This window comes from Mustela lutreola, chromosome 2, assembly GCF_030435805.1.
Source record: "Mustela lutreola isolate mMusLut2 chromosome 2, mMusLut2.pri, whole genome shotgun sequence".
In the NCBI taxonomy this organism is placed as follows: Eukaryota; Metazoa; Chordata; class Mammalia; order Carnivora; family Mustelidae; genus Mustela; species Mustela lutreola.
Window position 1 is genome coordinate 90,869,249 of NC_081291.1, and position 27,756 is coordinate 90,897,004.

The 27,756-nt window shown below is 42.2% G+C and overlaps 2 protein-coding genes across 4 annotated transcripts in view; one reads left to right on the top strand and one right to left on the bottom strand.

Annotated features, from left to right (window-relative positions):
• OXNAD1 (oxidoreductase NAD binding domain containing 1) overlaps positions 1–20,059 on the bottom strand; it is a 36,606-nt gene extending 16,547 nt beyond the window's left edge. Inside the window, exons 1-4 of one of the 3 annotated variants that reach the window (XM_059162545.1) lie at positions 11,593–11,649; positions 11,237–11,300; positions 10,631–10,811; positions 4,555–4,603 (exon numbers count right to left, since the gene is read on the bottom strand). In XM_059162545.1, the coding sequence (XP_059018528.1) occupies positions 4,555–4,581 (27 nt within the window). In that variant the 5' untranslated portion in view covers positions 4,582–4,603; positions 10,631–10,811; positions 11,237–11,300; positions 11,593–11,649. Of the gene's footprint in view, positions 1–4,554; positions 4,604–10,630; positions 10,812–11,236; positions 11,301–11,592; positions 11,720–19,634 lie in introns of those variants that run through there. The other 2 variants (XM_059162544.1, XM_059162546.1) reach the window with 2 other exon arrangements.
• A 113-nt stretch (positions 20,060–20,172) lies between these two features.
• DPH3 (diphthamide biosynthesis 3) lies at positions 20,173–27,129 on the top strand. Its single transcript, XM_059162547.1, has 3 exons — positions 20,173–20,421; positions 21,166–21,240; positions 24,692–27,129. Exons 1-3 carry the CDS (start codon positions 20,314–20,316, stop codon positions 24,755–24,757), a joined length of 249 nt encoding a protein of 82 aa, XP_059018530.1. The 5' UTR covers positions 20,173–20,313; the 3' UTR covers positions 24,758–27,129.
• The last annotated feature ends 627 nt before the right edge of the window (positions 27,130–27,756 follow it).

Below are 27,756 nucleotides of genomic sequence, written 5' to 3' on the forward strand. Positions count from 1 at the left end.
CTTCACTGTTTCATCCAAGCGTTCCTTGGAAAGTTGTCAAGATCAAAGGACCTCACACCCTAAAGCTGGCTCCTTCTGTCCCTTTCTCTAACAGGCCTCGGTCGAATCCAACTACCAGTGGGAAACAACTTATAAAAACCCACTGCAAAGTTCTCCAGATGGTTGGTCTCCCTCATCAACTCAAAACATCTCTGGAAATGTCTTGCTCCCATAAAATCCCTTGCCTCTTTTCCTCTGGATTTTTGCCAGTCTTCCTTCTCCTCTTCCTGAGAGCAAGTGGGGTGTCCACACCGAGCTTCTTCCTGCACTTCTGGTCCTAGTCTTACCCTCCCTCTCCGAACCAGGGTTGCACCTACTCCCACCGGCCCCTTCCTTCAGGGTAATGACTCCTCCCCTTAGACCTCTTGTTTATCAGACACGGTACTTACTGCCATTTGCCTGCCCTAAACAGTTCAACGACAGAATAAAAAGCAGCAGCATAGTGTGGCTGGTGACAGCTCGGGCTCTGTCACCACACTGTCGCACACTGCCTGGTATGTAATCGTGCCCCCAGCACACACTTAGCAGCTGTGGGCCTCTGGGCACATTACCTAGTCCCCCCTCGGCTATAAATAAGATCAATACCTGTATCTCAGAGCTGCAGGGGGAAGTAAAGAAGTAATACGTGCAAACCACTTATAATGCTGCTGCTCATAGTAAGTACCCATTCAATGTTGGTTATAATGTATCTTAATACATTCATTATAATTAGCTTATTAGTGTTTATTATATTATATTATATTATATTATACATTACCCTATATTCATATATTGATATCTATACAAAACTACCCCAGGGTTGCCACGTAGGCCCTCATGCACTGAGTACTGCACACCCCCGGGGGCCTATTATCATGAACAACACTAAGCACCTATAAAGTAAAGTGGTCTTGTACCACATCCTAGCTATTTGCCAGAATAGACTTCAAAGCCATACTGTCTTTAAGCTATTTTAGAAATCTTGTCTTTAATCTCTGGCTCTACTGATACTTCCTCATTCAACAGTATCTTCTCCATCCATGACACTCTTGGTCAACACAGCTAACTGGGCTCCCACTCTACAGCAACAACTTCTAAAGTGCACGGACACCTGCCTGAACAACCAAATTCAAATGTCCAGGCTCCGTTCTGCCCCTCCCTGAGCTCTCTGCGCTCCATACTTTTGACTTCCATCCCTCCTGACACATTCTCCTTGCCTGGGAGAGCTGATACGGAACTCTCCAGGTCTCCTCCTGCCTCTCCCACCTGGTCCTCGGTCCTCGCACTTTCTCAATGGCCTCTCCCTCTAAACTGCCTCGCTCCTCCGCCCTCTCCCACCTCTAGGCCAGAGCTCTCAGGTATTCTCAAAGCTACTAACCCTCACCCCAACTCATCGTTACTTTTCTGGCAATCAGGCCCACATCTGTGCTCCCCTGTGAGTAACAGCCAATGACTGAGGAGCGTTTATCTCAGGTGTATTCTAGGTGCGGACTTAAGGGTCTCATGGACACCAAGTCGTTTAGTTCATAGGAATAATTAAATTGTATCCCAACGGATGCTGCTACCCTCCATTCTGAATGAGCAAGGTTTGGTAACTTGCTCAAGATCACTCAGGAATGGCTGAGTCAGGATTTGAACCTAGGTATGCTTGGCCCCTTATTCACGTGACAGTCCCATCCCAATGGCAAGCTCACTTATGTGTCCAACGAAATCCACCATATTCATCCCTTCCACAAACATTCCCTGAGCATGTGCTGCCTGGCACTGGAGACGCAGAGATAGGGTCCCACAGAATCAGCTGCTTCCCCTCACCAGGATTTCCATTCAGTTCTTATCCTGAACTCAAGAGTCAAATCCATTTTCAACTGGTACATGTATACACGTAAATACACACACACACACACACACACACACAGAATCCTTGACTCTCTTCCAAGCATCCTGTCCCTACCATGAACAAGTTCCACACATTCAGCTCCTGTCTTTTCCTCCCCATGCTCACCCACTGGCATCCTAAGCCAAGAATTTCTTCTCACTTGAACCGCTGCCTTAGCCTTACTGTCTCTCTCAAAGCAGCCAACAGCTAAATACTGCTAGTATTCTGACCTCACTGAGTGACCCTCTAGCTCAAAAACCTTCAGTGGCTAACACTCAACTGAAAAACAAAAAAACAAAAAACAACAACAACAAAAACGCTAAATGGCCTTTGTAGCTTGACCTCTCTTGTATCCCTAGGCTAGTGGTTTACCAGCCAAGCTGGAAAATCTGCTGTTCTCAAAGGCACCTGACATTTGCTGGCCTCCCAAAACCCCGCCTAGGTCATTTGGCACGCACCACACTCTCAGCCCTGTCCCTCAACCTCCTACTCCTCTGATCAAAGACTAACCCCTGCCTAACATTTTCCTGCTTCTCTCCATCCCCTCAATTCTACCAATAAAATGTTTCTATCTTCTTATCATACTTAGCACATCTTAGTGTAACCACCAATCCTCAAGAACGAGTCTCTTCCACCACACGAGACTACAAGCCTCCCAAGGTCAGGTACAGGGTTCAATCTGCGTCTGTATGAATTCCCCAGATCAAGCACAGGGCTCAACGCATGCTGAAGATTGAGTAAATACTTGCAGAATGAATGAAAACTCTAACTAAGAGTCACTTAAAGTTAGTTTCCTGAACAAAAATTTGACGTTCAGGAACCTTTTGTTGTTTAAAAAGAAAAGGAGGGATAGGGGTAACCACTACAGAAAATCTAGATTCATGCTTAACACTGGGAGAGAGGTAAGGGAAGGCGGAACTTCTTCAGTAGAACAGGAATCTTCCTCCGTCTGCCAGATACTATTTCAAATACCTTATTACAAAAACAAGTAATAAGATGCACCAGAGGACTCTCCATTATGTTATTGCTCTTATTTTTCTTAGATATACCAAAAAGAAGTTTATTGTATAAACATTCATTATTTTCTTTCAACATAATAATCTGTAAAAACATAGCCAAGAGCTAGATTATTTCATTTATAACATTTTAACTGGCATCTGTTGGATTCACTGATAAAACTAGACAACTTTAAGAACATCCTCAAGAGTCACCTGGGGGCAGGGAAACCAACATTAATAATTACTGAGGGGGAGCCAGGCAGGGGGACACAGAATTTCAGCTGGAAGGTCAGCATGCTTCAGTCAATGAAAATGAAATCAACAATCGCTTGCTAATGTTCAAATATAAAATTCAATGAAGAAAGGAAAGAAGTTACATTTTCTATTAAAAAGTCGTATTTTCACTTAGATAGCCTCTATGAACAAAAATGTTCCCAGACGTTTTATGCTTATTGCTATTAATACAAACGGTAATACACCTGTTGTGATCAGTCCTACTAACCTGGGCAAAACTGCTCTAACCGGTCACACAAAATATGTTGCATGACTCATTATTTTTTAACACATGCCTTCCTATTAATACTTTATTTTATTCAATTAATGCAAATCTACATACTACATAAAGAATTCTAATAATGTAGATTAAAAACATTAGAAACATCTTTTTGAAGGGGACATCTTTATTTTATTCTGGAGCTAGTTTCATATAATTAAGATCTGTAATCATGGCCCTTGTTATATGCCATTCTTTCTTTACTTTTACGAATAAGCAAAACATGATGGAGAGACTACATGTTTTACCATTTGTACTTGTTCTCATGCTTAACGGATCAAAAGATTTCACAACTGAAAACCTCAACTAGCCATGTCCTAAGTTGAAACACATGGCAGGAAATGAAGTTTTCCATAAAATAACATTTAGACTTTTCTACCGTTCAATAAAATAACAATAGGTTTGCCAACTTTTACTAGCACACATTTTTAATGGTTTGACGGAGTCAGCATCTAAAAGGAAATTCCATCATACTGATTTTAAAAACTGGTTTTATGTAGGGTACTTTGTTGTTACTGTTGCTGCAAAACTCTCTGTGCAGGAAATAGGTCTTTCTTTGGGAAACCTAGCTGGCTTCCTCTGTTCACTCCCATCCATTTGTTTTGCTGTTTAAAAATGTAGACAAAGCCAGGATTAGAGATAACCTTAAACAAAAATATCATTAGGACACAGAGAATTTCAGAGTCGAAGGAAATTTTAGTCATTCTCCAAAATAGTACATCATTTTACACATAGGGAGATCAAGGCCCAGAGATATTCTTTAAACTGTGGCAGAAAACCAATGCGATGAGTAGGAATCTGACTAAAAGAAACTGGTTTTACTGAAATGATTTACTGACAAGGGGAAAGATCTCAAATTCCTGCCAACTGGACACCTTTGTAAGTAGCTTGGTCTGTCCACACCTTGTCCTGGCATGACAAATGGAATCTCCTTGCTCCTACCAAAGGCTAACTTGTCCCCCTGGGCTGAGTTTCCTCTCTGCTTTCTCCAGCAGTACCCTCTCTCACACATCACTCCTCTTCTCCCCTCTCCACAAGACACAGAGTGTCGCAAGCACGCAATCTTCCACTCACCTAACGTCAGCCGCAAACATCTACGCACAACTTACCATGCAGCAGGCACTTTGTGTACTCATTCATGCATTCTTTGCAACAACTCTAGAAAACAGGCATTATTATTGTCATTCCCATTTTTTTAAAGATTTACTTATTTACTTTAGAGAGAAAGAGAGCACAAGCAGGAGGGGGCAGAGGGAGAAGGAGAGAGACAAATCTTAAGCAGATTCCACGTGGATATCGGTGCCCACTGCAGGGCTTGATCCCAGGACCCCAATATCATGATCTGAGCCAAAACCAAGAGCTGGAGGCTTAACCGACTGCGCCACCCAGGTGCCCCTCATTTTATATGTTTTATATTACAAAACGGAGGTCCCAAGGCTAATAAGTGTCAAAGAAAAGATTCGAATTCAGGAATCAGGCCACTGTGCTTTGCTGCTTCTAAAGACAAACAAAACAAAACAAGCCTCTCCCTTAATCCAGTTGTCTGGCCTTTTCTCTGCTCACATTCACTTACTAAAACATTTTCAAAAGGGCATATAGCCCTGGCTTCACTTCCTTCTCTCCCATTCTCTCTCCAACAAAGTCCATTTAGGCTTTCACTCTAGCAATGTACTAGCGGTCATTCTGGTCATCCATCTTCTATTTTGCTATATCCAATGATGCCTGTTCACGTCGAGTTCAACAGTTGGCCACTCCTCCCTTGAAACCCCTTTTCCTGGCTTCCCCAACACCCTGCTGATTTCCCTCCTTTTCTGCTGCACCTCCAAACGTTGACACATTCCAGGGCTGAGCTGCAGGTCCCTTCCCCTACTCTCTACAAGGCTAAAACCTTTTATTTCCAGTAGTGAACTTCAAAACTCATATATCCAACTGTTGATCTGAATTTCCATTTCAAATGACACATCCAACATAAAACTCTTTTATCTCCCCAAGCTTCTTCCTTTTTATTATTATGGGAAACAAACATATACAAAACCAATAGAAACAGTATAATGAATCTCCACCCAGATCCAACAGCTGAGAGAAGCTGATGAAACTTACGGCTAATCTTGTTTCATCTCTAACTCTACCCACATCCTACCCTCCCACCCTGGATTATTCCAAAATTGAGCACTTTGTTTCCCCTCATCCAACTTGTTCTTCTCCATATTAGCAAATATATGCATCATTATCTACTCAGATTATTCAAATCCCAAAGCTAGAAATCTCTTGTTTCTGCTCGTACTACATCCACTACAGCCCTTTCACTCCCAATCTGTGAATCCTATCAGTCCTTCCTCTGTCTTAGTTCCCCACCTCCACCCCTACAACCCCACTCGAAACCACGGTGACTTCTCCTGGGACTGTGTCCTTAGCCTAGTCCTCCTCCACACCTCTAGCTGGTGTCAAAGCCCATCAAAAGCTATGTTCTATCAAGCAAGAGGTGACCCACTGAAAATATAAATCATATGGCATTTCACGGCTTAAAACCTTTCTTCATTCCCCACAGAATCAAATTCCAACTCCTTATACAAGCCCATAATAGTTTATACAACCTGGGCACTGCCTAACTCTCATCCTACCACCTTCCTCTGAATATGCCAAGCTCATTCCTGCCACCAAGCTTTGGCTCTTGTCTGTTCCTCTGCCAGAAATGCTGTGCCCGTGGCTGGCTCTTTTCCTCTTGTCTTGGCTCTGGTGTTACACACCAATTTAGAATAGCACCCCTGCCACCAGCCAGTCCTGCCTCGCAGGACCCCACCTGTGCTACTGCCTTCAAGGATCGATGACCTCTGACACTCTCTGGCTGACCTGCCCTAGAATGAAGCTCCACATAGAGCAGCGGCTTTACCTGCTTCAGGAACTGCTGTAGCTGCTGCACCTGGAACAGGGCTGTGCACACAGCAGGTATTCAGAGCAGGACTGCCAGATCTCAAATAAAATCTATTTCATCAGATTAGATCCCCTCGGGGGGAAAATAGAAAAGAGCCTTGCTTTTCAAATGGCTTAATTTGTTGAGCTAAAGTGTCCGTGAAAAGCACTGACACTACACATTTTATTTACTTTTTATTTTTATTTATTCATTTGAGAGAGGGAGAGTGCAAGAGCACAAACAGGGATGAGGATCCGAGGGAGAAGCCGACTCCCTGCAGAACCAGGAGCTTGATGGAGGGCTCGGTCCCAGGACCCCGGGATCATTACCCGAGGGGAAGGCAGATGCTTAACCAACCAAGCCACCCAGGCACCCCTACACATTTTAGACAGTAATAAGTTCTGGGTACTGCTAGAAGTGGCAGTATAGGCAAGTCCTCATTTTTCACGCTCCCACCTGTGCAGAACCACACAGTATACTCGCACTGTCACCGCGTCCCTTGAGATGGAGGCCATTACCATTCCTACTACAAAGTCACTCATCCAAGGCAGTACAGGTGATCAGCCCCAGGAAGGTGGGGGGTGATTAACACTCATTTCTTCTACTCAGTGAACATGGAACGAGTGAACATGGAACATGGTCTCTGTGCCACCGGCACTGTGCTGGACCCTCTGGATCAACACTGGCATGCTGGGCCTTCCACCAAGAGGCCCCCCTCTCCGTTGGCTTCCACCCGGAGCATGGTAGGAGCCACAGGCTGGCTGCCAAGCCATCATACTACATGGCCCTGGGAGTCTCACCACAAGACAGGGCCCAGGCCCTCCGCAAGCCGCACAGCTACCTCTCAGAGATGGAGGCCTGAGCTTTCTCCCCACCATGCTCTGCTGTCGGAGCTGACAGCGTGCTAAGGCTAATGCTGTCTATGGCTCATCCTAGACTGGATAATCTCTCCAAGGCTATCTATCACACACTGATAAGCACAGCAAATTAGGCATCAACTGTTAGAAACATTCCAGATTAAGGAAGATACCTGCCCAGAGGCCCCCAAGTTGGAGAAGGCCATCCCAGCACACAATCTTCCCAGAATGTGTAGGTGATGACTGGCAGAGAATTTTAAGGGTTCAACTCAAAACACAGTCCAGATCTCCAGCTAAGCAGCTCACCCCACTCAAAACCAAGCCTCCACAAAACCACAGATCAAGCAGACTATTAGCACTTGACAGTCAGCACGGGCCCTATAGGATCCCCAGAGCTCTCTGCCCCAAGAGCCCAGCCATTTGACTTTATTAACTAACTACTGTGCCAGCCCCAACTCTCTCCTTTCTTACATCAACACTTAAGTCAAGTTTTGGTTTAGAACACAGATGAGGGTATGTGAAATTTATCTTCCACGGTGTTGCTCAATTAAACTTGGTCTAAATCAACTGTCACATTGTTCTGTTGTAGTAGAAAGAGAAACCAATTTGATATCAAAGATTTGAATTCAAGGGCTGAGGCCCCCACTTGCTAAACAAGTCCTTCAAATGTAAGCCACCATGTAATTTGCATCAAAAACAGGGCCCTTGAGAGAGTGAAATAGGATGGCAGGCTGGGCAAACCGGGAAGCAGAGTCATCCCACCTAAATCTCTGAAATCTTCACTTCCTCAGCTGTGAAATCGGGTGAGGACCCCTTCACCTCCCTTGCAGGGTGCCTGTGAGAATGAAGTAGGAACTTGTAACAATCCAGTGCTTTGTCAACAAAAAGGTAATGACACACAGAAGACTTTTGTGGATAAGGCTTATTAGGCTTCTAAAAGAAGCGAACTAGTACGACTGAAAAAGGATCAGAGGTTTCTCCGCAGTGAACCAGGTGCATAAAATCAGCCTCTTCTGATCAGACTCCCACTAGAACATGAGGTCAAGGACTTTATGTATCACACTCAGTGCTGCAACCCTAAAACCTAGCGTAGTGTCTGGCATATCTCCAAACAAAAGCATTCGAATTTGTCATTTTAAAAATGCTCTCCTTACCAAACTCTGCTGTCAAACTGAAGGACAGAGTCCGTCTTGCTCAGTGCGGGCCTTCTAGAGGCCAAGCATGGAGTGACCCCTCCAGTGAAATCTTTGTCTCACTTCAACAATCCTTACAGCATTACATAATCTTACTTTTATCTCCTTGACATTTCTAAGGTTACCCAGACTGCTTATTCTTTGAGCCTTAAGAAGAAAAACTGAACTTGAACACCAACAGTCAAATGTCATCCAATTCAGACCTCAGCTTCCTGCATCAGCATGACCTCAGGCTGGTTACATTTAGAGCCCCAGATAAGAAAAAAACATTAACATCATAATATGGTCATTCAATAAATTCTTCAGAGGGAACTCAAGCCCTAACAAGGAAAAAACCTTTCTGTGCGGGTGAGTGCTCTATTCTTTAGCCACTCCTGGAGGGGCAGCAGGGTCCTGAGTCCTAGGAGTCAGAAAGAGGGCTGGAGCTTCCCTCAGGGAGAACCACTAGCTTATCTCCTCAGCTCTGCTTCCTCTTTCATAAAATGCAGATGCCGTACTGTTCTGAGGCTACCTCACAGACTTGAACTCAAGAGCAAGTGACATGCCAGGAGTCATTTCTGTAAAGTGCACTTGCAATACAAGTTAAAGGCCAGAGTGGAATGAGTTGGTGATCTATCCAGTTCCATTAGGGCCCAAGCTTGAGATGCTGTTCATTTCGGCCAAGTCCAAGGTCAGGCTCCTGCTCTATGGCTAGGAGCCATCCTCTGGAGGAACTGGGACGAGACCCCACAGACCTTATATACCCACTGAAGCTGTAGCCCAGACACCATCTGGCTTTATCCACCTCCTCCCAGCTCCCATTCTGTTTGGAAGATGAGAAGAAATAAAAATGAAGAAAAAAAGAATTGCAAATGGAAAATTCTTCTGCCAAGGTCATACCATGGGTGCATTTTCTGACTTCTGGACATTACAATTCTTAACTTTGCAATCACACTATTAGAGCTTACATTAACATCCTGTGTAGTTTTCTTAAAACTTCACTCAGGGACCCCCAGGTGGCTCAGTTGGTAAAGCATAAGCCTTTTGGCTGAAGTCCTGATCCCAGGGTCCTGGCATCAGGCTCTCAGCTTGGGGAGGAGTCCACTTCTCTTTTTGCCCCTCCCTCTGCCTATACACACTCTCTCAAATAAATAAAATCTTTAAAACAAAAAACTCCTCTCAAAAAACACCCCGATAGTCTCAATACTTTTGTCCTATAAAATTCTGAAATACTACTCTAATTCAGGAATTGGCAAGCTAAGATCCACAGGCCAAATCTGGGTATTTTGATAAATAATGTTTTACTGGAACACAGTCGCTCAGATTTATTTATGTGTAATGTTTGACCACTTCACACTACAAAAGCAGAGTTTCGTAGTTATAACTAAGACAACATGGCCCATGAAGCCTAAAATACTTACTATCTGGCCCTTTATAAAAAGTATTCAAAACTCTGTATACCAAAGTATACCAAACAACAGAAAAGAATGTAGTTCAAGCTTGTCAAATAAACTGTTTTTTCTTCAAAACTGGCAAGATTTCATTTTTTTTAATTTAAAAAATTTTTTAATTTATTTGTCAGAGAGTAAGAGACAGCGAGAGAAAGAGAGAGAGAGAGAGAGTGCACAACCAGGGGTAGTGGCAGGCAGAGGGAGAAGCAGGATCCCAGCTGAGCAAGAAGCCCAATGCAGAGCTTGATCCCAGGACCCTGAGCCAAATGTAGATGCTTAACTCACTGAGCTATTCAGGTGTACCAAGATTTCACTTTTTAAAAAAAAAATCCTAACAAGTCACATATTTACAGAATGAGCATTTTTGTATGTTGAACAAACCAAAAAGAAAAAAAGAATTTTCAGATTTATCATCACTGGGGAAACTGTACTTTCCTCTACATCCATAAATGCATTATGCTGAACTAATCTCAAAAAAAAAAAATATTGGCCTAAAACTGAACCTACAAACACACTACCCCCGATCTCAAAGCAATTTTCTTTAGAATTAACTTGAAAAATAGGGCCTAAACAATAGTCTTTTACATTAAAGTGTTATCTTACTATTAATACTAAAAATCAAATTCCTACAACAATGCAATGTCTGACCATGTTTATAGAAGTGTTTAATAACTTTCTTACTGTTTGAATACACAACAACACTAAGCTAAATATATCTAAATATGTGAAGAATTACTCGAAAAGCAAAATCCAATATCCAATTTATGTTTGTAAAATAAAATGGGATTACTCACTGAGTTAAAGGGTGAGGATCCTTTATTTCCCAGCCCTCGACACCCCTTCAGGTGGTAGATTAGCTTTCTAGGGTCTGAATATGGTGGAAAAAAATCTGCACATGGGAAGGATAACAAGAACTCATCCACCTTCCTTTCTCAGATGTTAGTGCTTTCTCCTCTGATGAAATAAGAAGTTGTTCTAAAGTAGGGATAAGAACAAGGATTTTAAGACATGATGCCAAAAGAAGCAAACAAATAAACAAACAAAAAAAGGAAAAGGTAAGCTACTCATAAAATGTAGGCTGTCAAAGTTCTATCCTTACAATATAACCCTACACACTACACATGTCCTGAGCGTAGGTCCCTCAGTTGCTGTTATACTCCCTTCATCAAAAATTAATCCATTTATTCTCAGTTTTAAAGGAAAATGTGAGTATTTCGCTGCCAACTTTTCGAATCAGTTGTCATATGTCTTATCAGAAAAGTTCTGAACAAAAACATAACAAACTTTCCCAGACTGTCCTTCAAAGGGATGCAGCTCATCTATGGCCTCCTCCAAGAGCTGGTAATAACTGTGTGCACTGTCCAGCCTAGAAAAACTTGCCACATCCCAAAGATACAAACCTCCCGACGAACGACACTGGCAGTTCTCTCCAAGTGATCAGTTTTCCTTTTGGATTTCATTATGCTTTAATAGAAAGTAAAATTAGATTATTAAGTATTATCTTCATAAAAGTAATCAGTTGTCCCTGTAATATCATGATTATCCAAAATACACTAGAACATTACAGATCCTAGAAAGTGGTCAGTGAAAATTTGCACATCTAACTCAAGTTTAACAGTCTATGGGTGGCAAGCATTATTTAAGCAAGATGCTCTGCTATGCCTTCAGGAGTCTGATAAGCCTCCCATGACCACCAGCAGGTCAGGTCTTTGAATCACCTCAAATGAGCCAGAAACTCAAAGGGCCAGAAACCCACCTTGTCAGAGTAAGGTGGCGCAAAGCGGTGGATGTCAGTTTCAGTGAAGCAGCCGGACTGCAGATGGTTCCAGAAGAGCTTCGCAACAACCCAGGGACCAAGACAGCAGCACAGGCCATGACACCTCCTGGGCAAACATAAAACTGAAGTTATAATATTTTAAGAAAAGGTAGGGAAATACCAGACTATTTTAGGGGCCAGTGAAGAAGGTTTGGATTTTTGCTTGTAGTGTTATGAACTGATTTAACAAAACAAAGCAGTTAAAGGCCTAACTCCACTCTGACAAAATTTCTGCCACTATTTAGAGCTTATTCACCTGATCTCCACAGTACATATATATGTAATTAGTGGTACCATCAAATACTCATGCTATTAGTTTCCAAAATCACTAACCAAGCTCATGTGACTAATCTTGTGCTATGACAGAAGGAAGAGGAGAGTAGATTTTATAACTGCCCAATAATTGTACTCCACCCAAACAGCACCACATAAGTCTTTAATATTTCTTGCTAGACGAAGTGAATCTTCCGACGTTCAAGGCCATGAGGATAAACTAACTACATCGATATGCAGGCACACAGATGAGCATCAAATACCACTCCGAATGAAAAGAGTAAAAGCCGGACTCAAAAAAAGCATACCTTGCACGAGTCCAGTCATAAAAACCACAAAAACAGACTAAATTAATCTATCAAGTTCAAAATCAAGTTAGCATGTACCTTTGGGGAGGTAATAGGGGCAATGCTGTTTCTTAATCTGAATTCTGATGGTGTGGGTATTTTCATTTTGTAAAAATGCATCAAACCACATAAAATTTTTAGGGAATTAAAGATACTCTGTCCAGTACCATAGTGACAGCAATAATAAATGTCTTTATCCATTTGTCTAAATCCATGGAACACGCCACACTGAGAGTGAAGTGAACTACAGATTCCGGGTGATTACGATGTGTCAGGGCAGCTCAACAGCGGTCACGGATGGACCACTCTGGTGGGGGACGCTGACAATGGGGAAAGCTACCCAGGTGTGAAGGTAGGGAAAACACGGAAAATCTCTGTACTTAGCCCTCAGTTTTGCTGTAAACTTAGAAATGATTTTTTTAAAAAAATTAAGTCTTAAAAAAATTAATTTCAAGCTGTCCAAGGATTTATGTACTTCTGTTTCAATAAAATGTTAAAAAAAAAAACAACAAAAACAAAAAGATTACCCAACATTTAAATTGTAAAACATATAGGCTTATCAAAAAAAGAACTGATAGTGAATCGGATGATATTTTTGGTTCCTACCATTGTTGTCCTCTGCCAATTTTTGAGTATTTGTCTCAGATGGTCACATTTAACATATTATACTGCCATATATAGCTGTCCTTTCCTATATTAGAGAATAAATGAAAATGTATATACACAACTTTTTCTGAACTTTTTGAAAGATACTATATAAATTAATTGTAATAAATTTAATGTTAGAAAAATTCAAGCCAGTGTGCTTACGTTCCTACTCCATATTTGTTAAGTTAGTTCTTCATGGGAAAAGTATTTATTAAGAATCCATTATGTGGACTGTGGGGATACAGACATAAATGAAACAAAGACCTTCTGAGGGAGATTACGTTTTAGAACCAGAAAACAAATACAAGTAAATAATCAAGTGATATAGAAGTCAGTTATAACCAAGTCATATCAAAAAGCACTGCTTTCTGACTAAAAGTTCTATTTCCTGTCACAGTGTGTCACAGCATCATTGTGGGTAAACATGCTACTCACTTTTCTAAGAAATGAAAAAGCATGAGCCCTTTCACCTCATGTATGACTACTAAATATAGTTTCTCTCCTTTGAATGTACTAAACTAAAAATGGGACATTCATTGTTGAAAGAAGGCAGGCGAAACTTACTTTAGAAGTCCATAAGATTTTAGGAGTCATTAAGTATGTGGCTGGCTGACTGCCTGACATGCAACACTTTGGTCCTGGTACTATAGTGAGACCTTTGGATAGACAATAGTTGGGACTAGGGTGGTGTTTCCATATACTCAAATTCTCACAAAGTTCCTGCAATAGCAGAGATGACATGTAAGAACCATGTTCTGGGAAACCGTGAAGAGGCACTCTGGGCTGCAAAAGGCAGGCTCATTACAATCAGCCAGCGTCACCTCACAGCAAGCCTACTCTTCACTACCTCCTTCCCATCAATTCTTCCTCGTGTTTCCACTTGTCTCTTCTAATTGTTTCCTTTTAATGCTTCCCTTTGTCAGCTTCCTTGGCCTGTCTTTGACTCTTTCTCCTTATGATAACCTGCCCCACCCCACCCCATGAAAGCCCAGATCAGGGGCCCCTGGGTGGCTTAGTCAGTTAAGTGTCTGCCTTCTGCTCAGGTCATGATCCTGGGATTGAGCCCCATGTCAGGCTCCCTGCTCTCTCTTTCAAATAAATAGATAAAATCTTATTAAACAAATAAATAAAAAAGACCAGACCAATGGCTGGAATGATATAGTTACATGCCACTTAAGGCTAAGTTCCCTGATAAAATTGAACTGATACAGAGTTAACATTATAACACTGTTTTGCTCAGTGTTTTAGGAAACCATTGCTAAAAAAAATTGTATTCAAATAAGACACACTTTTTAGTGATTATGCTGTTTAAAGGGTCTACTGCTCAACTGAACTTGAAAATAAAGATGTCTTGGGGCAGGCATCTGGGTGGCTCAATTGGTTAAGCATCTGCCTTTGGCTCAGGTTATGATCCCAGGTTCCTGGGATAGAGCCCTATATTGGGCTCCCTGCTCAGCAGGAAGTCTGCTTCTCCCTCTCCCTCTGCTTCTCCCGCTGCTCATGCTCATGCTCTCCCTCTCTCAAATAAATAAACAAAATCTTAAAAATAAAAAGAAATGTTAATTTTTAAATTAACATATAATGTTTTATTTGTCCCAGGGCTACAGGTCTGTGAATCATCAAGATTACACATTTCACAGCATTCACCAAAGCACATACCCTTCCCAATGTCCGTCACCCAGCCACCCTGTCCCTCCCAACGACCCTCAGTTTGTTCAAGAGATTAAGAGTCTCTTATGGTTTGCCTCCCTCCAGATCCCATCTTGTTTTATTTTTTCCCTCCCTACCCCCACGACCTCTCACCCTGCCTCTCAAATTTTTCATATCAGCGACATCATAGGATAATTGTCTTTCTCTGATTTTCTTAATGAAATGTTAATTTTTAAAAGCTGTTCTCTTTAAAACTCTAAAATCTGGGTTTTTGAATGCCAGTAAGCATGACCAAGAGTGCCACCTACTGGTTAAAAAAAAAAAGGTATTTTTATCAAATTGTGTTCAGAGGGCCCTCCAAAGCATTAAGGTATTAAAAACAAAACAAAAGGCAAAAATCTACCCATTTTTGGAAATACATCCAATGGTTTCATATATTCAATATAAGTATTTGATTAGCTATAGAAAGTTAACATACATTAAGGATTTTCTAAAGTGATACAAGAATATTCCATCAATGTTTCTATCCTCACAGGCCTTACCTCAACCAAAAAATTCATACTTAACTCTATTACTGAAACAGGAAATTATCTTAGGATAAATAAATAAACAAACCGTATCCACTTAAGCCATAAAAAAAAATTACTGCAGGCAACAGACTCAGATTTAAAATGAACTATACTGGTTTCTGTTCAATAAGTACACTCATTTTATTTAAGAATTGCTGGGGTGCCAGGCACTATTTTGGGTGTGGAGACACACTAAAGAACCAGACACAAAGCCCTTGTCATCATGAAGCTTTAAGTACAGTGTGTCCAGCCAATGATGGTAAACAGATAATTAATGAGACAAATATAGATTACAATGAGCATGATAAAGGAAATGAGTGGAGGAATATCAGGAAAGCGCACTCTCAAGAGACATCTGAGCTGAGACCTGAAGGATGAGGAAAAGGCAACCATTCTGACAGTAAGGACAGAGCCAGCAGGCAAAGAGGCTCAATCACAGAAATAAGCCTACTATGTTAGAGGAATCACAGCCAGTATGACTGGCGAGCGGGGAGCTAGGTGACAGTGACAAGAGGTTAAGTCCAGAAGACAGACGTGCCAGATCACATCAGACCAGGGACAGAATATTTACTCTAAGGGCAAAGGGAAGCAACTGAAGGGTCCGAGTAAGCCTAGAAAGGTTTACATTAAAGGATCCAATTTACACTTGACAGAACAACCTAATTTACATTTACATCAAAAGAGCACTCAAGCTACTCTGTGAAGAATGGATCACAGAGGGAGAGAGTCTCCAGTTAGCAGGTTCCCGTCCAAAAGGAAAGCAAGATAAAGCTATGACATGGCAGAAGTAGATGAACAGGGAGCGTATTTTGGAATCAGAGCCCTGCACTTGGTAACAGATTGGGTAAGGTGTGAGAATAGTTAAAAAAAGAAAGGTAGATAGAGAGAAACCCAAGAACGCCTCATAGAGCATTTATACACTGAAATAAAGTAAATTCACAGAACTATCATGGCACCTGTTGATTTAGAACCCTAAGTGTCACTGAGGAAGCAAAGGGGCTCCCAGCATCTAGCTTTTGGTAAGGGAACCCTAGCAGTACCAAAGTTACGGAGTGCTTGACCTGAAATGGGTGAAACAAAGCTCAGATCTGATTCCTTCCTACTTTTTCATCTTGAGCGAGTCACCTCTTAAAATTTTTAAATTGGAATGCCAATACCACTTCACTGCATTGCTGAAAGGAACAAATGCCCTGGCAAGTGCCTGGCAAGCAAGAGTGTTACTAAGAATCAGGTCAATCCCATTAACCCCTGCCCTCCGCTCCCTGCCGAACTCCACCTAGAGACAGTGGGATACCACCAATAACAACTCCCCTCAGCCTGATACACAGCCGCATTCACAAAACACAGTTTCTATTCAGAATTATGAACTAGTTCTAAGTTCGATCACATGCTGAGAATTTTGGTCATTTTCCACAGCAGCAGTGTCAACGTTTTATGATTGAAAAAGAATTTTTTTTTCCTCATTAAGCTTTTAATGGGTCTCAAAATTCTGTGACAGATTTTTGGTTGTTTCCATTAAAAAGTACTGATTTTAAAAACTAGTAACTTAAAACTGCCACATGCACAAAAAAACACAAATGGTCTGCAAAACACTCTTCTTTCCTTCTGGAGATTTTAGGATGCATTGCTATAATTACCCATTTACTACTAAATGTAAATAGGCAATAGATACAAATAGTTCCGAGGCCATTCTTCCACCACTGAGTAAGACTGGGCTGGCAGGAATGGGGGATCATATTCATTTAGCCTTCTCAGCTTTCTGGGCAGACTTGGTGACCCTGTCAGTAGCAGCTATCTTCTTGTCCACTGCTTTGATGACACCCACAGCAACAGTCTGTCTCGTGTCATGAACAGCAGAACAGCCCAGAGGATGAGTCAGAGAAGCTTTCAACACACAAAGGCTTGCCAGGAACCATATCAACGACGGCAGCATCACCAGATTTCAAGAACTTGGGATCACCTTCCGGCTTTTCTCCGGAACGACAATCTATCTTCTCCTTCAGCTCAGCAAGCTTACAATCAATGTGAGCTATGTGACAATCTAGCACAGATTTGGTCTGAATAGTTCAGAATAATCACCTGAACCATGAAGCCAGCTGCTTCCATCGATGGGTCATTTTTGCTGTCACCAGCCCCACTGCCATGCCGAACATCTTTGACAGATATGTTCTTGACACAGAAGCCCATGCTGTCTCCAGGAAGAGCTACACTCAAAGCCTCATTGTACATTTCAACAGACTTGACTTCTTTGTGAATTATAAGTTTGTGATTGCAAATGATCCTATAGCAACTAGTAAATCTGCTTTGGTCCTACCCTCATGGTCCAAAAATGGCTCATCACAAAACATTTCCACTCCCTTCTAGGAATCAAAGTAGTTTAGTAGTCATTGTGATGTTTTATTTAAAATTTTAGGTGGAGTAAACAAACAAACAAACAAACAAAAAACTGCATTACATGTTTGGTTATAGGTTTTACTTTCTTCAGGACAACGTGAACTCAAACTGGGCAGCATCATACAGGGGATCCCCTCTGGCAGACAACGCCTATGGCCAAAAGACAGCAGGATGAAAGCAGTATGGAAAGCCAAGCAGACTCCCAAATCTAGGTTTTAAGGGCACCAGCACTGCTCTAGCCAGACAATCTCAGCAGTCTGCAGAGCTTCAGGGCTGGTATGTTTCATCTAGTTCTGCTTCAATGCCATCGTATCACAGATGACATCAAAGTAATTAAGAGCCTAAGTTCTAGCATCTGACAGATCTGAGTTCTCACCACAATTTACTGCCACTTACCAGCTTTGCTTCCTTACGTAAGTTCTTCAGCCCCTGGTTTCCCAACGTTGATGATGGGATTAATGATACCTACACCTCACTAGCTGTTTAATGACATCAAGCATACAAAACATTTGATGCAGTGCCTCACACATAGAGTCTGTTATTACTGAGAAGTGGTCCATTAGTTTTTCTTTTCCCATTTTAGGTAATACATACTCCAAAAAAGTTGGAAAGTTACAAGGAAATCATAAAAAAAATTTTACCCAACAATGCCTATAACTTCCAAGGCTATTAACCTCAAATTTTAAAATTTCCCAGCATATTGTTTATGCTAAGTCCAAACTGCTTTCAAAGAGGTCTATCAATTTACACTTCCAAGCACCAAATATTAATGCATTCATTTCTGTACATTTGAAAATGGCTCATCTTTAATTTGTATGTACTTATGCTGAGAGGCACTGAAGAACTAAAGATGATTCCCAACCTCAAAATGATCACTGGGACTACAGAACAGATCCTGGAAAACTCTCCCTTGTCCTCCTGACTCCAAGGGACTACGTGGGAAGTATCTGTGCCTATAGAGATACAGGGAGCAGTCACGGAGCTGGGTGGGCTTTGCTGGGATTTCTCTTCTGCCCAGTCACACCAGAATCACCCCAGTTAAGCCTCAACAAGTTTCACAAGTGTTTCCTAACTACCGGGTAGATCTTCAATTATCCAAAATGTGAGGCCTTTGAAATAACCTTCCACAAACTTCTTAAATGTAACTTCTTGATTTTCTCCCACAGACTCCTCTGCCTTCAGGTTTTCAAGCCTCAAACCAGGTGCAGCTTCAACTCAGTATGCACAAAACTGGTAGCTTCATGCAAACCTGAGTATGTGTACATAAATAAGAAGAGGAATGTGTATACATGTAGGTATTACATGAAACATACCATGTAAAGGAAACATGGTATATATAAATCAGTAAATCTCATAATTTCCATGCAAAAGTAGAATGTTAGATCTGTATGTGATCTTGCACATCATCTCTAATCCAAACCTTTTTTTAGTCAATAGACAAAATAAGGCCCAAAAGAATGTAAATATCTAGCTCCCAGAACCAGCTCCCAACAGTCAGAGTCTGATCCCAGACCTATGTCTCAAAGTATCTTTTTCACTGCACTGCATTCCTTCTCTACCGAAATTTGAATAACTGTGTGGTGGTGGAGCAATCTCCCCACGGAATGTGGTTGTATTAAAACAGGCACTACCATTGCTTTCAAGACAAACCACCTTTTATTTGCATTCCCGTTCAATGTATAGAGGCCTCATGGTAGTATCTGCTGGTGACATTCCTTTTACAAAGAAAAAACCGTGGTTCAAATAAACTAATTTGTCTCCAGGCTTCGGGGACAGACAGGACCTTCATTTCCTAAATGGGTGATTTTTCTCAAGATACCCAACTCTCTGTATCTCAGTTTGGAGGTTAATAATATGGAATAACATCTAAACTCCCGGGGTTGAAGTTAAGAACCGTACCCAGCGCAATAACCTGGTACACAGCAAACTCCCCATAATAAAAGGGAATGTTATTACTACTTTACAAATCACTGTCATAATCATGATATGCTTGGCAAACACAGGACTAGAACGCAATCTGCCTTCACTCTCTTGGTCCTCTCGACAACACAGGTTAGGGTATTTGAAGATAACCCGGGGTGAGGAAGAGCTGGGGGTGTACCTGAGTAGGCGAATGCAGCCACAAACTACAAGGAAGGCGTCGCCCTGAGCTCAAGGTCACTCGGTGAATCAAAAATCCCAAGAGAACTTTTCGTCCGTCACCGGGGACGCAGGAAGGGAGCCCGAGAGGGAGAGGTGCTCCGGCCGCCGCCTGAGACCCAGCAAGAGTGACTCCCCAAGGACGTCAAGGGCCAGGTCGATGCCACCGATTCCGCGGACCCAGCTTAAGGCCTCTCTAAGCTCCGCGGCCTTGAGGACCGCGGCCGCAAAAAGGGACCTCTGCACCGCTAGCGCGGCGGGAACCAAGCTAGCCGACCTGCCGAACTCTGCTACCCTCTTCGGGAACTTCCGGTGACGTGACGTCACAGCAGCGCGAGCTATCCTCACATTTTATTGGTCGGTAACGCCGACCGCCGCCGCGGAGCGCAGAGTACCACGCCGCGAGCCGCCACATCCAGTGTCTCCGCCTCCTAGCTCCGCCATCTCCATGGCGACCGCCACCCGGTCACCCATTTGGCCTCCGAGGCCGGAGTTACGTCATTGTCTATGCGCCGGAAGCGATCGCTCCTGAGTCGGCGCCGGCTGACAACACCCGGCTGTGGCCAACGCCGGCAAAGTTAGACCTTCCCTGGCCAGTGTGGGCTGGCGGGGGTTACGGACCTCTGCTGGCCCCTGGGACAATGTCCGTGTTTCACGACGAAGTAGAGATCGAGGACTTCCAATATGACGAAGACTCGGAGGCATATTTCTACCCCTGCCCGTGTGGGGATAACTTCTGCATTACCAAGGTAACTCCAGAGTCCCGCCCGGCGGTTCGTCCGAGCAGGCGCGTTTGCGCTTCCTCGTTCCTTCCGCCGTTCCGTCACCTTGCGGCTCACACGCCCTCTTTATCCTGTCTGAGTCCCCGTAAAGTTGATGCTTTGATCTGTCAATGGGCACATCGTCCTGGCCTTTAGTCTGGCCGAGGGGTGGAGAGTGGGGGTGGGAAAGGTTAGATGGCGGGAGCATGAGTCTTGCCCTCTTTCCCCATTTAGAGTCCCACTTGCTGGGATAGTTATTTGGAGGCAGGGTTACGTTGTTGTCATCTCAGGGGTTTGAGGCGACGAACCTTGGCTAACCTTCCTGGGTCAGGTCTGGTCTTTTTTTTGAGAGAGGGAGTAGAGGCGGGGTGGGGGTGGGGTTACGGCATAGGAGCAGAGGTAGGAGAGAGGGAATCTTAAGCGGGCTCCAGGCCCAGCACGGAGCTGGGGTGGGGCTCGACCTCAGGACCCTGAGATCGTGACCTGAGCTGAAATTAAAGAGTTGGTTGCTTAATCGACTGAGCCACCAAGGAGAACCTCTTCCTGGGTATTTTTAAATAGCGCTTGGCCAGAAGAATGGAGTTAGTATTTCTCTGGGCAGGTCTTTTTGTCCCTCACCGGCCTTTTAGGGAGGTGAGCCACAAAGGAGCTTGCCCCTAGGGCTGGAAGGAGTTTGGAAGGAGGAAATCACAAAGGGAAGACAATACCAAAAGGCTTTTTATTTTGTTATAGGAAGATTTGGAGAATGGGGAAGACGTGGCAACCTGTCCTAGCTGCTCTCTTATTGTAAAAGTGATTTATGACAAGGTAAGTAGTTGAATTTTAAAAGGTGTCAGGGAAGGTTGCGAGGCAAGGACCTAGAGCGATCTGTAAGTGCTGGAGAATATTTCTTGACAGTGTGTTAGGTAAATGTTATGTTTTTTTTAAAAAACAAATTTTATCCCCCCCCAAAAAAACCACAAAATTTTTAAACTATTACTAAACAGCTGTATTGTAAATCACAACTTGAAAAACTCAAATTAATTAACTCATTTTAGCTTTTGAGAAGGCAAAAAAACAAAACTGCACTGTAGTTAATGAAAATTGTTGATTACTCATTAAATAGAAAAATAATATTTAATTGGCAGTCTATTCCTCCTTTATTTAATAAGTAATTTAAATCGTCAAGCTCCTAGACTTATTTTGGAGGGAACAGTTGTATAGTATTTCTTACTTGGCTTCTACGTATAGAACTCCGCATTATCTTGTTTGAGGTATGTCATAGCTGCAATTTTACAATTTCATTTTGGCCTTTAATTTACTTAAATATCTTTTTCACTCAAAGATATTGACAGTAGAAAACAAATGTTCAATAAGAATAAGCCCATCCCTACCCCAGCTTTTGGCCAGTATTTTGAATGGAGTCTTAAGTAAGAAGCTTTAACAGGATTTTTTCATTTTTCCTTTTTTTTTTTTTTTTTTTTTAATATGATTGACATATAATGGAGGTTAACATTCTTAAGGCTGAACCCTAATCTGAGTATAGGGGATGTAGCACCAGGCACTTAGTCTCATGTGACAGACTATTCTTATATCAAAATGCGTTCTAGAACAAAAACAACGGGTAAGGGAGATTAGGAGTGCTGGTAGGAGAAGAAGTTGCAGTTTTAAATAGGGTGATCAGGGCAGGCCTTATTGAGAAAGGCCTTATCTAACGTAGATTGAAAGAGGTGATTGAAAAGTGAGCCCTGGGGGATAAAAAGCAGTCCAGCAAAGGGAACTTTGGACAGACCCTAAGGCAGGAACAAGTGTCTGATTTTATTGAGGAACATAAAGTGTGACCAGAGCAGAATAGATGAAGGTGAGAGAGTAGCCCAGGAGGAAAGTAGCAGAGTTGGGCGGATCACAAAGGTATTTGTGGGCCACTTTAAAGACTTTGACTTTTGCTGTGAATGACTTGGGGAACCATTGGAGGATTCTCAAGCAAGGGAGTGCTACAATCCAACTTAAGTTATAATAGAGTGACTTTGGCTGCTGTGTTCAGAGTAGACTATGTGGAAGCAAGGACAGGAGTTAGGATATAGCAAGGGTAACAGTTAGGAGGCCCTTAGATGAACCGGAGTTGGAGATGGATGGCTTGGACCAAGCTGTGGCACTGGAGGTGGTGAAAGGTGGTTGGATTCTGAATACACTTTAAAGGATAAGGATTATTTTTACTGATTGAATATAGGATATAAGAGGAATCAAAAATGATTTCAACATTTGTGGCCTTCATAACTGGAAGGATGCATTTACCATCAACTGACGGGGAGGTGTCTGTAGGCTCAGGGGCTAGGGTTAGACATACTAAGTTTAGGAGGTCTTTTTTTGATCCAGTTGGAGAGCAAGTGAGAAAGCAACTGGAAATGCAGGTCTGCTGTTCAGAGAGAGATCAGCTAGTGCTGTAAGTTTGGGAATTATCAGTATATAAATAGCATTTATAGCCATGAGATTGGAAGAAATCACCAGGGCTGTGAATATAGGTAGAGATGGACAAAAGAAAGGACTGAGCTCTGCCACTCCCAATATTTAAAGATCAGGGAGGAAAGTGGGGAATCAGCAAAGCTGGCCAAAAAAGGAGGAGGAGGAAACCAGCGGTACCATATCCTGGAAGCCAGATGAGAAAAGGTAGAGGAAGTGAACTACCTTATCAGATGCCACTGATAGACAACTGGAAATTAACCATTGACTTTAACGGCTTTAACCGAGAGGCCATTTGTATGGTGGTAAGAACAGTTTTGATGAAGTAATAGAGACGGAGCCTGATTGGTGGAAAACTTACTGGAGAGAAGAAGAGAAGAATTTGAAGTAGCAAGCATAGACGTTTTTTCCAAGGAGTTCGCTGCAAAGGGGAGTAGAGACATGGGGCCTGTTGATAGAGGATCAGGAGAGGGTTTAAGGTGGTAGATATTCAGCTGTGTCGGTCAATATAGACAGAGGAAGTTAGATGTAACTAGGGTGATGGTTTTGTCAAGTAGGTAGGAGGGAGTGACAGAAGGGGGATTGTGAGAATTCACCATGGACTTTAAACTAGGTCCAGAAAACATGAAGAGGAGCAGTGATAATATATGTCATGACATAAGAGTCAAAATTGGTGGGTTGTAGGGAAGGAAGGAGAACAGTGGCTGAAAGGAGCAACCAGGCCCTCCTCCTGTCTCTGTGGTACCAGCACTCTCAGAGAACTCCCACTGGGGAAATTATAGGGGAAGCAGTGTCTTTAGGGGATGGCCTGTTCTCAGACTCAGCGTTATGGTCATTTGGAGCAGAATAACTCTCTGCTGTACAGAGCTGTCCAGTGCATTGTAGGGTGTTTGGTAGCTTTCCTGGCCTCTACCATTAGATGCCAGTAGCAGTTCTCCAGATATTGCCACGTGTCCCCTGGAGACAATATCAGCATACTCCTCCCACTACCTCTTGAGAACCACTGTGTTAGAGCAAGAAGGTGTGGGAATGTTTTAAGGAAGAGGTTAAGAATACGAAGCAATGTGCTGATCGACAAATCATAAATTCCAAAGAGGAAGTTGGGGTGGGAGAGGAGCCCCCAGGTGCTGGGCAGGAGTGAAAACATGGACACAATGTGGACTGACCCTGCTGGGGATCAGCCTACATGAAATGAGGGGTAAACTGGAAAGCACAGGTGTCTTGTGGTAGTAGACAGAAGCAGGATACATAATCAGAGACTGAATTTCATTTACAACGTAGATGACCCTGCAGGTTATCTGGTCAGGAAACAAAGAGCTACCCCTTTTAGTTGGAAGAAGTGATTACCTTGAAGAGGATAGGTCTTCAAATAACTGAATAGTGAAGTGGAGAAGTTTTAGTGTAGTAATTAATACAGAAACTTAAGATGTGATATATCTTTACAAATAAGATAAGGTGTTTTAAGTGTGAATTCAGGGCTAAAAACTGAAAAGCACTTTTAAGATTATAATTCTGGTGCTGACGTGGATTCTTTGAATAAGGATGAAGTGGTGTAGCAGTGAAAAATGAACAGACCTGCCGGGCCCATGGCTGGCTCAGTTGGAAGAGCATGCAACTCTTGCTCTCGGGCTTGTGAGTTCTAGCCCTATATTAGTTGTAGAGATTAGCCCTATATTAGTTGTAGAGATGACTGAAAACTAAATAAACCTTGAAACAAAAAAAAATTTTTTTTAAACCTTAATAGCTAGATTGATTCTGCAACAGAACTAGTCAAATATTGATGCATTTGTGATTAATAGAATTTCTTACTCTGTCTTAGGATCAGTTTATGCGTGGAGAAACAGTGTCACCCCCTTCCACCCACAAAGAATTAGTTAAATGCTAAAGAGGACTTTAGAAATCTACATCCTGAACATTTGGGAATGAGCCAAGCTGGAAAAATCAAATGCAAAGTCACCGGCTTCCTTCACGGGAACAACCCTTCCATAGTTGGCTGTGCCATTAGCATGTGGCTCTTTACCATTGGCTGCTGAGTTCATCTCCAATTAAAGAAGCAAGTCCATGATGTGACATTCCTGGATTTTGTGCTTAGAACTTTGAATTGGAAATGTTCTCTATTTTCCATGTGAGTTTAAAGGAAGATCTTTTCAAATCAGTGCTTTCTTTCTCTCAGTATCATTTTTGTGTCTTACACCTGATTTCTTCCTTATCCGATAACAGCATCATCTACCTCAAAGTCATTAGGATTCCTTAATAAAAGGGGGGATTATATTTTTGGCTTAGCTATTAAGATTATTAGTATTAGAACTTTCTTTGAAATTGGACATTCTCTTTGCCATTCTAAACTTAAGCAAATTTGTTGCTTTGTCCAACTGTGCTTTCAGGTCCCACACCAAGCCAGTCTGCTCAGTCTTGCATTCGTAAGAACTCAGTTCTTGTTTTGCGTAGCAAACAATTTCCATTGTACTTCCTGCATTCAGTTCTGGTCAGTACCAAGCTCATAATTTTTCCAGAAGATAGAAAGTAAGGTCAAAAAGTGAAATGGTCAAGGAATTGGAAGTTTCCTTATCCTTATTCTACATGTGCCTTGAAAATTGGGACAAGATAAAAAGAAAAGCAGCCAAAGGAACTGAAGTTGGAAGCAGAACAAAAAGAAAAATTTGCCAACTTAGTAAATTGAATGCTTCAGTGGCTTTGCCAGATCTGAGCAGACCATATTTGTGTGATCTGGGTCTTGTCTGTCACACTGTGTTTAGCTAAGGCTAATAACATGGCGCGAGAGAGGGCCCCCTGTCAAGGTTTCGTGGCTGGCCACAGTGCTTTCAGCGTCACCTCGGCATCAGGTCACTAGCCCTGAAACGTAGAGCTGCTACAACAGCTCTTGCTGAGGATGAACCTGAATATGAGATGCCTGTTCTAAATAAATGTGTCCCTAGGGACACATCTAACCAGTGTTTATAGGCTGTAACTGAACCAGACATCCACGCTTACAGAGAAATGTTGCCCTGGAAAAAAACAAATTTATAAAGGTAGGCTATCAGTCCTCCTTTGCTGTGGATAATAGCAAGAAATTAGAATCACATGAAAATCCAAAGATGTCTTTCATATACACAACTTTGCAGTGTGTTTCTAAAATTTAAAAAAACAAAAAACAAACAAACAAAACAACCTCACTGATGCCTGGCAGGTTGTTTTGAGAACAGCTCATGCAATTAAAAAAAAAAAACAGCTTGCCAGAATGTGACCATTCTGACCGTTCTACTACTGGTTGATAAATGGGCTGCATTAGTCTAAGACCTAATAATTCACCAAAAATTGTATGTCAGCATGACGGGGTACATTATGTATTATTATATGACATTCTTCATGGCATGAGAAGTCTCATGGCTATTTGGGGACACTAATGTCCCAGAATCCACCCACGGATTAGAGCCAGTGGCAGCTCAGACGAAGAGAGCATGGTATATGTTACCTCGTGGGAATGAACTTCAAAGAGCAAAGATCTGTTCCATGCTCAGTTTTGTTGTTTTTATAGGTACTGGTAATACCAGCTCCTTTGGCTGATGATGAATTTAAAACAAACGGGCACCCTTGATGTGAATGTCGAAGGAATAAAAGTTGCCCCACTCCAAACATTCCAGTAGGAGTGAATTAAACTGCACTGGCAATCAGTGACCAGTGGTAATCCTGCAGTGATGGGAGTGAGTTCATTTCTAAAGCAACTGAGTTACTAAATTTGCTAACTACAAAAGAACTTTTCTGTTAAGCAGAAAGTAAAACCAAGGTCTTTCAGACACGACTAGAGTTCTATGTGATATTCTGTGCCTTGTGTACCTTACCAGACATTTCAGACCACCTCTGAGAACTGATCTGTAATCCATGCTCTGTCTCTTACTAGCTTTGTAGTCTTGCAAGGCCAGTGGATTCGTCATCTCTACAATTAGGAGACTAGGTCAGGTGATTTTTAAACTGTTGGTATTAAAACTTGCAGGAGCTGAAAGGTTAATTGAAACCTTTGTAGACTCAAAACTAAATCATGAACTACTAGAGAAAGACAGTGCTTCTTTATAACTTGATGTCACCACTCTTCTGAGTTTGAAAATAAAGTCAGCTATTTAAAGGATTTTGCATATATTTTAGTGTACACATTTGGAAGCAGTTTTCCTTGGAAGCACCCAACACTTTTGATTGCTGTACAAACTAATTTATTACCAGAATAAATTATTGACATATTCAATAAAGTCATAATTCAAATCAGTTTGTTTTCATGTGGTTTTCTTCCCCTAAATACCAACATCTTATATTAAAAAATTTTGGGGGCACCTGGGTGGCTCAGTGGGTTAAGCCTCTGCCTTTGGCTCAGGTCATGATCTTGGGGTCCTGGGATCTAGCCCTGCGTGGGCTCTCTGCTGGGTGGGGAGCCTGCTTCCTCCTCTCTCTCTGCCTGCCTGTCTGCCTACTTGTGATCTCTATCTGTCAAATAAATAAATAAATCTAAAAAAAAAAAAAAGTGCAAAAAATTTTGTTGTGATTTTGTATGAGGTAGAATTCTTTTTAACCTGTTTTGGAAAATTGTAAGGAAGTTTCTGGTATGAACAGGTGAGTTTTGAAATGGTAAAGAAATTGCCACTGATTCTACAGTTTGGCCACATGGGTTTTGATTCTGGATTTTTCCCCCCGTGTGAAAAATCTTTGAGTCAAGTGGTGAAAAGAGTTGGCGTTCTTAGATGAGGAATTCAGTTTTTGCTGGAAAAGAAGGCTGCTATTCTATTTAAGGCTGAGGATCCATTCTTGCAGCAGTTTGAGAGCCCAGCTACGGTCAGAACACAGTTTGAACCTCAGTTCCTCCACTATGATCTTGGACAAGTTACTGAATCTTTTTGT

What these genes read in the sequence shown, in the direction of transcription:
- DPH3 (XM_059162547.1), top strand. Translation starts at nt 20,314, where the DNA reads ATGTCCGTGTTTCACGACGAAGTAGAGATCGAGGACTTCCAATATGAC. An exon ending in ATAACTTCTGCATTACCAAG is followed by an intron (nt 20,422 to 21,165) that starts GTAACTCCAGAG and finishes ATTTTGTTATAG; the next exon opens with GAAGATTTGGAGAATGGGGA. An exon ending in TAAAAGTGATTTATGACAAG is followed by an intron (nt 21,241 to 24,691) that starts GTAAGTAGTTGA and finishes ACTCTGTCTTAG; the next exon opens with GATCAGTTTATGCGTGGAGA.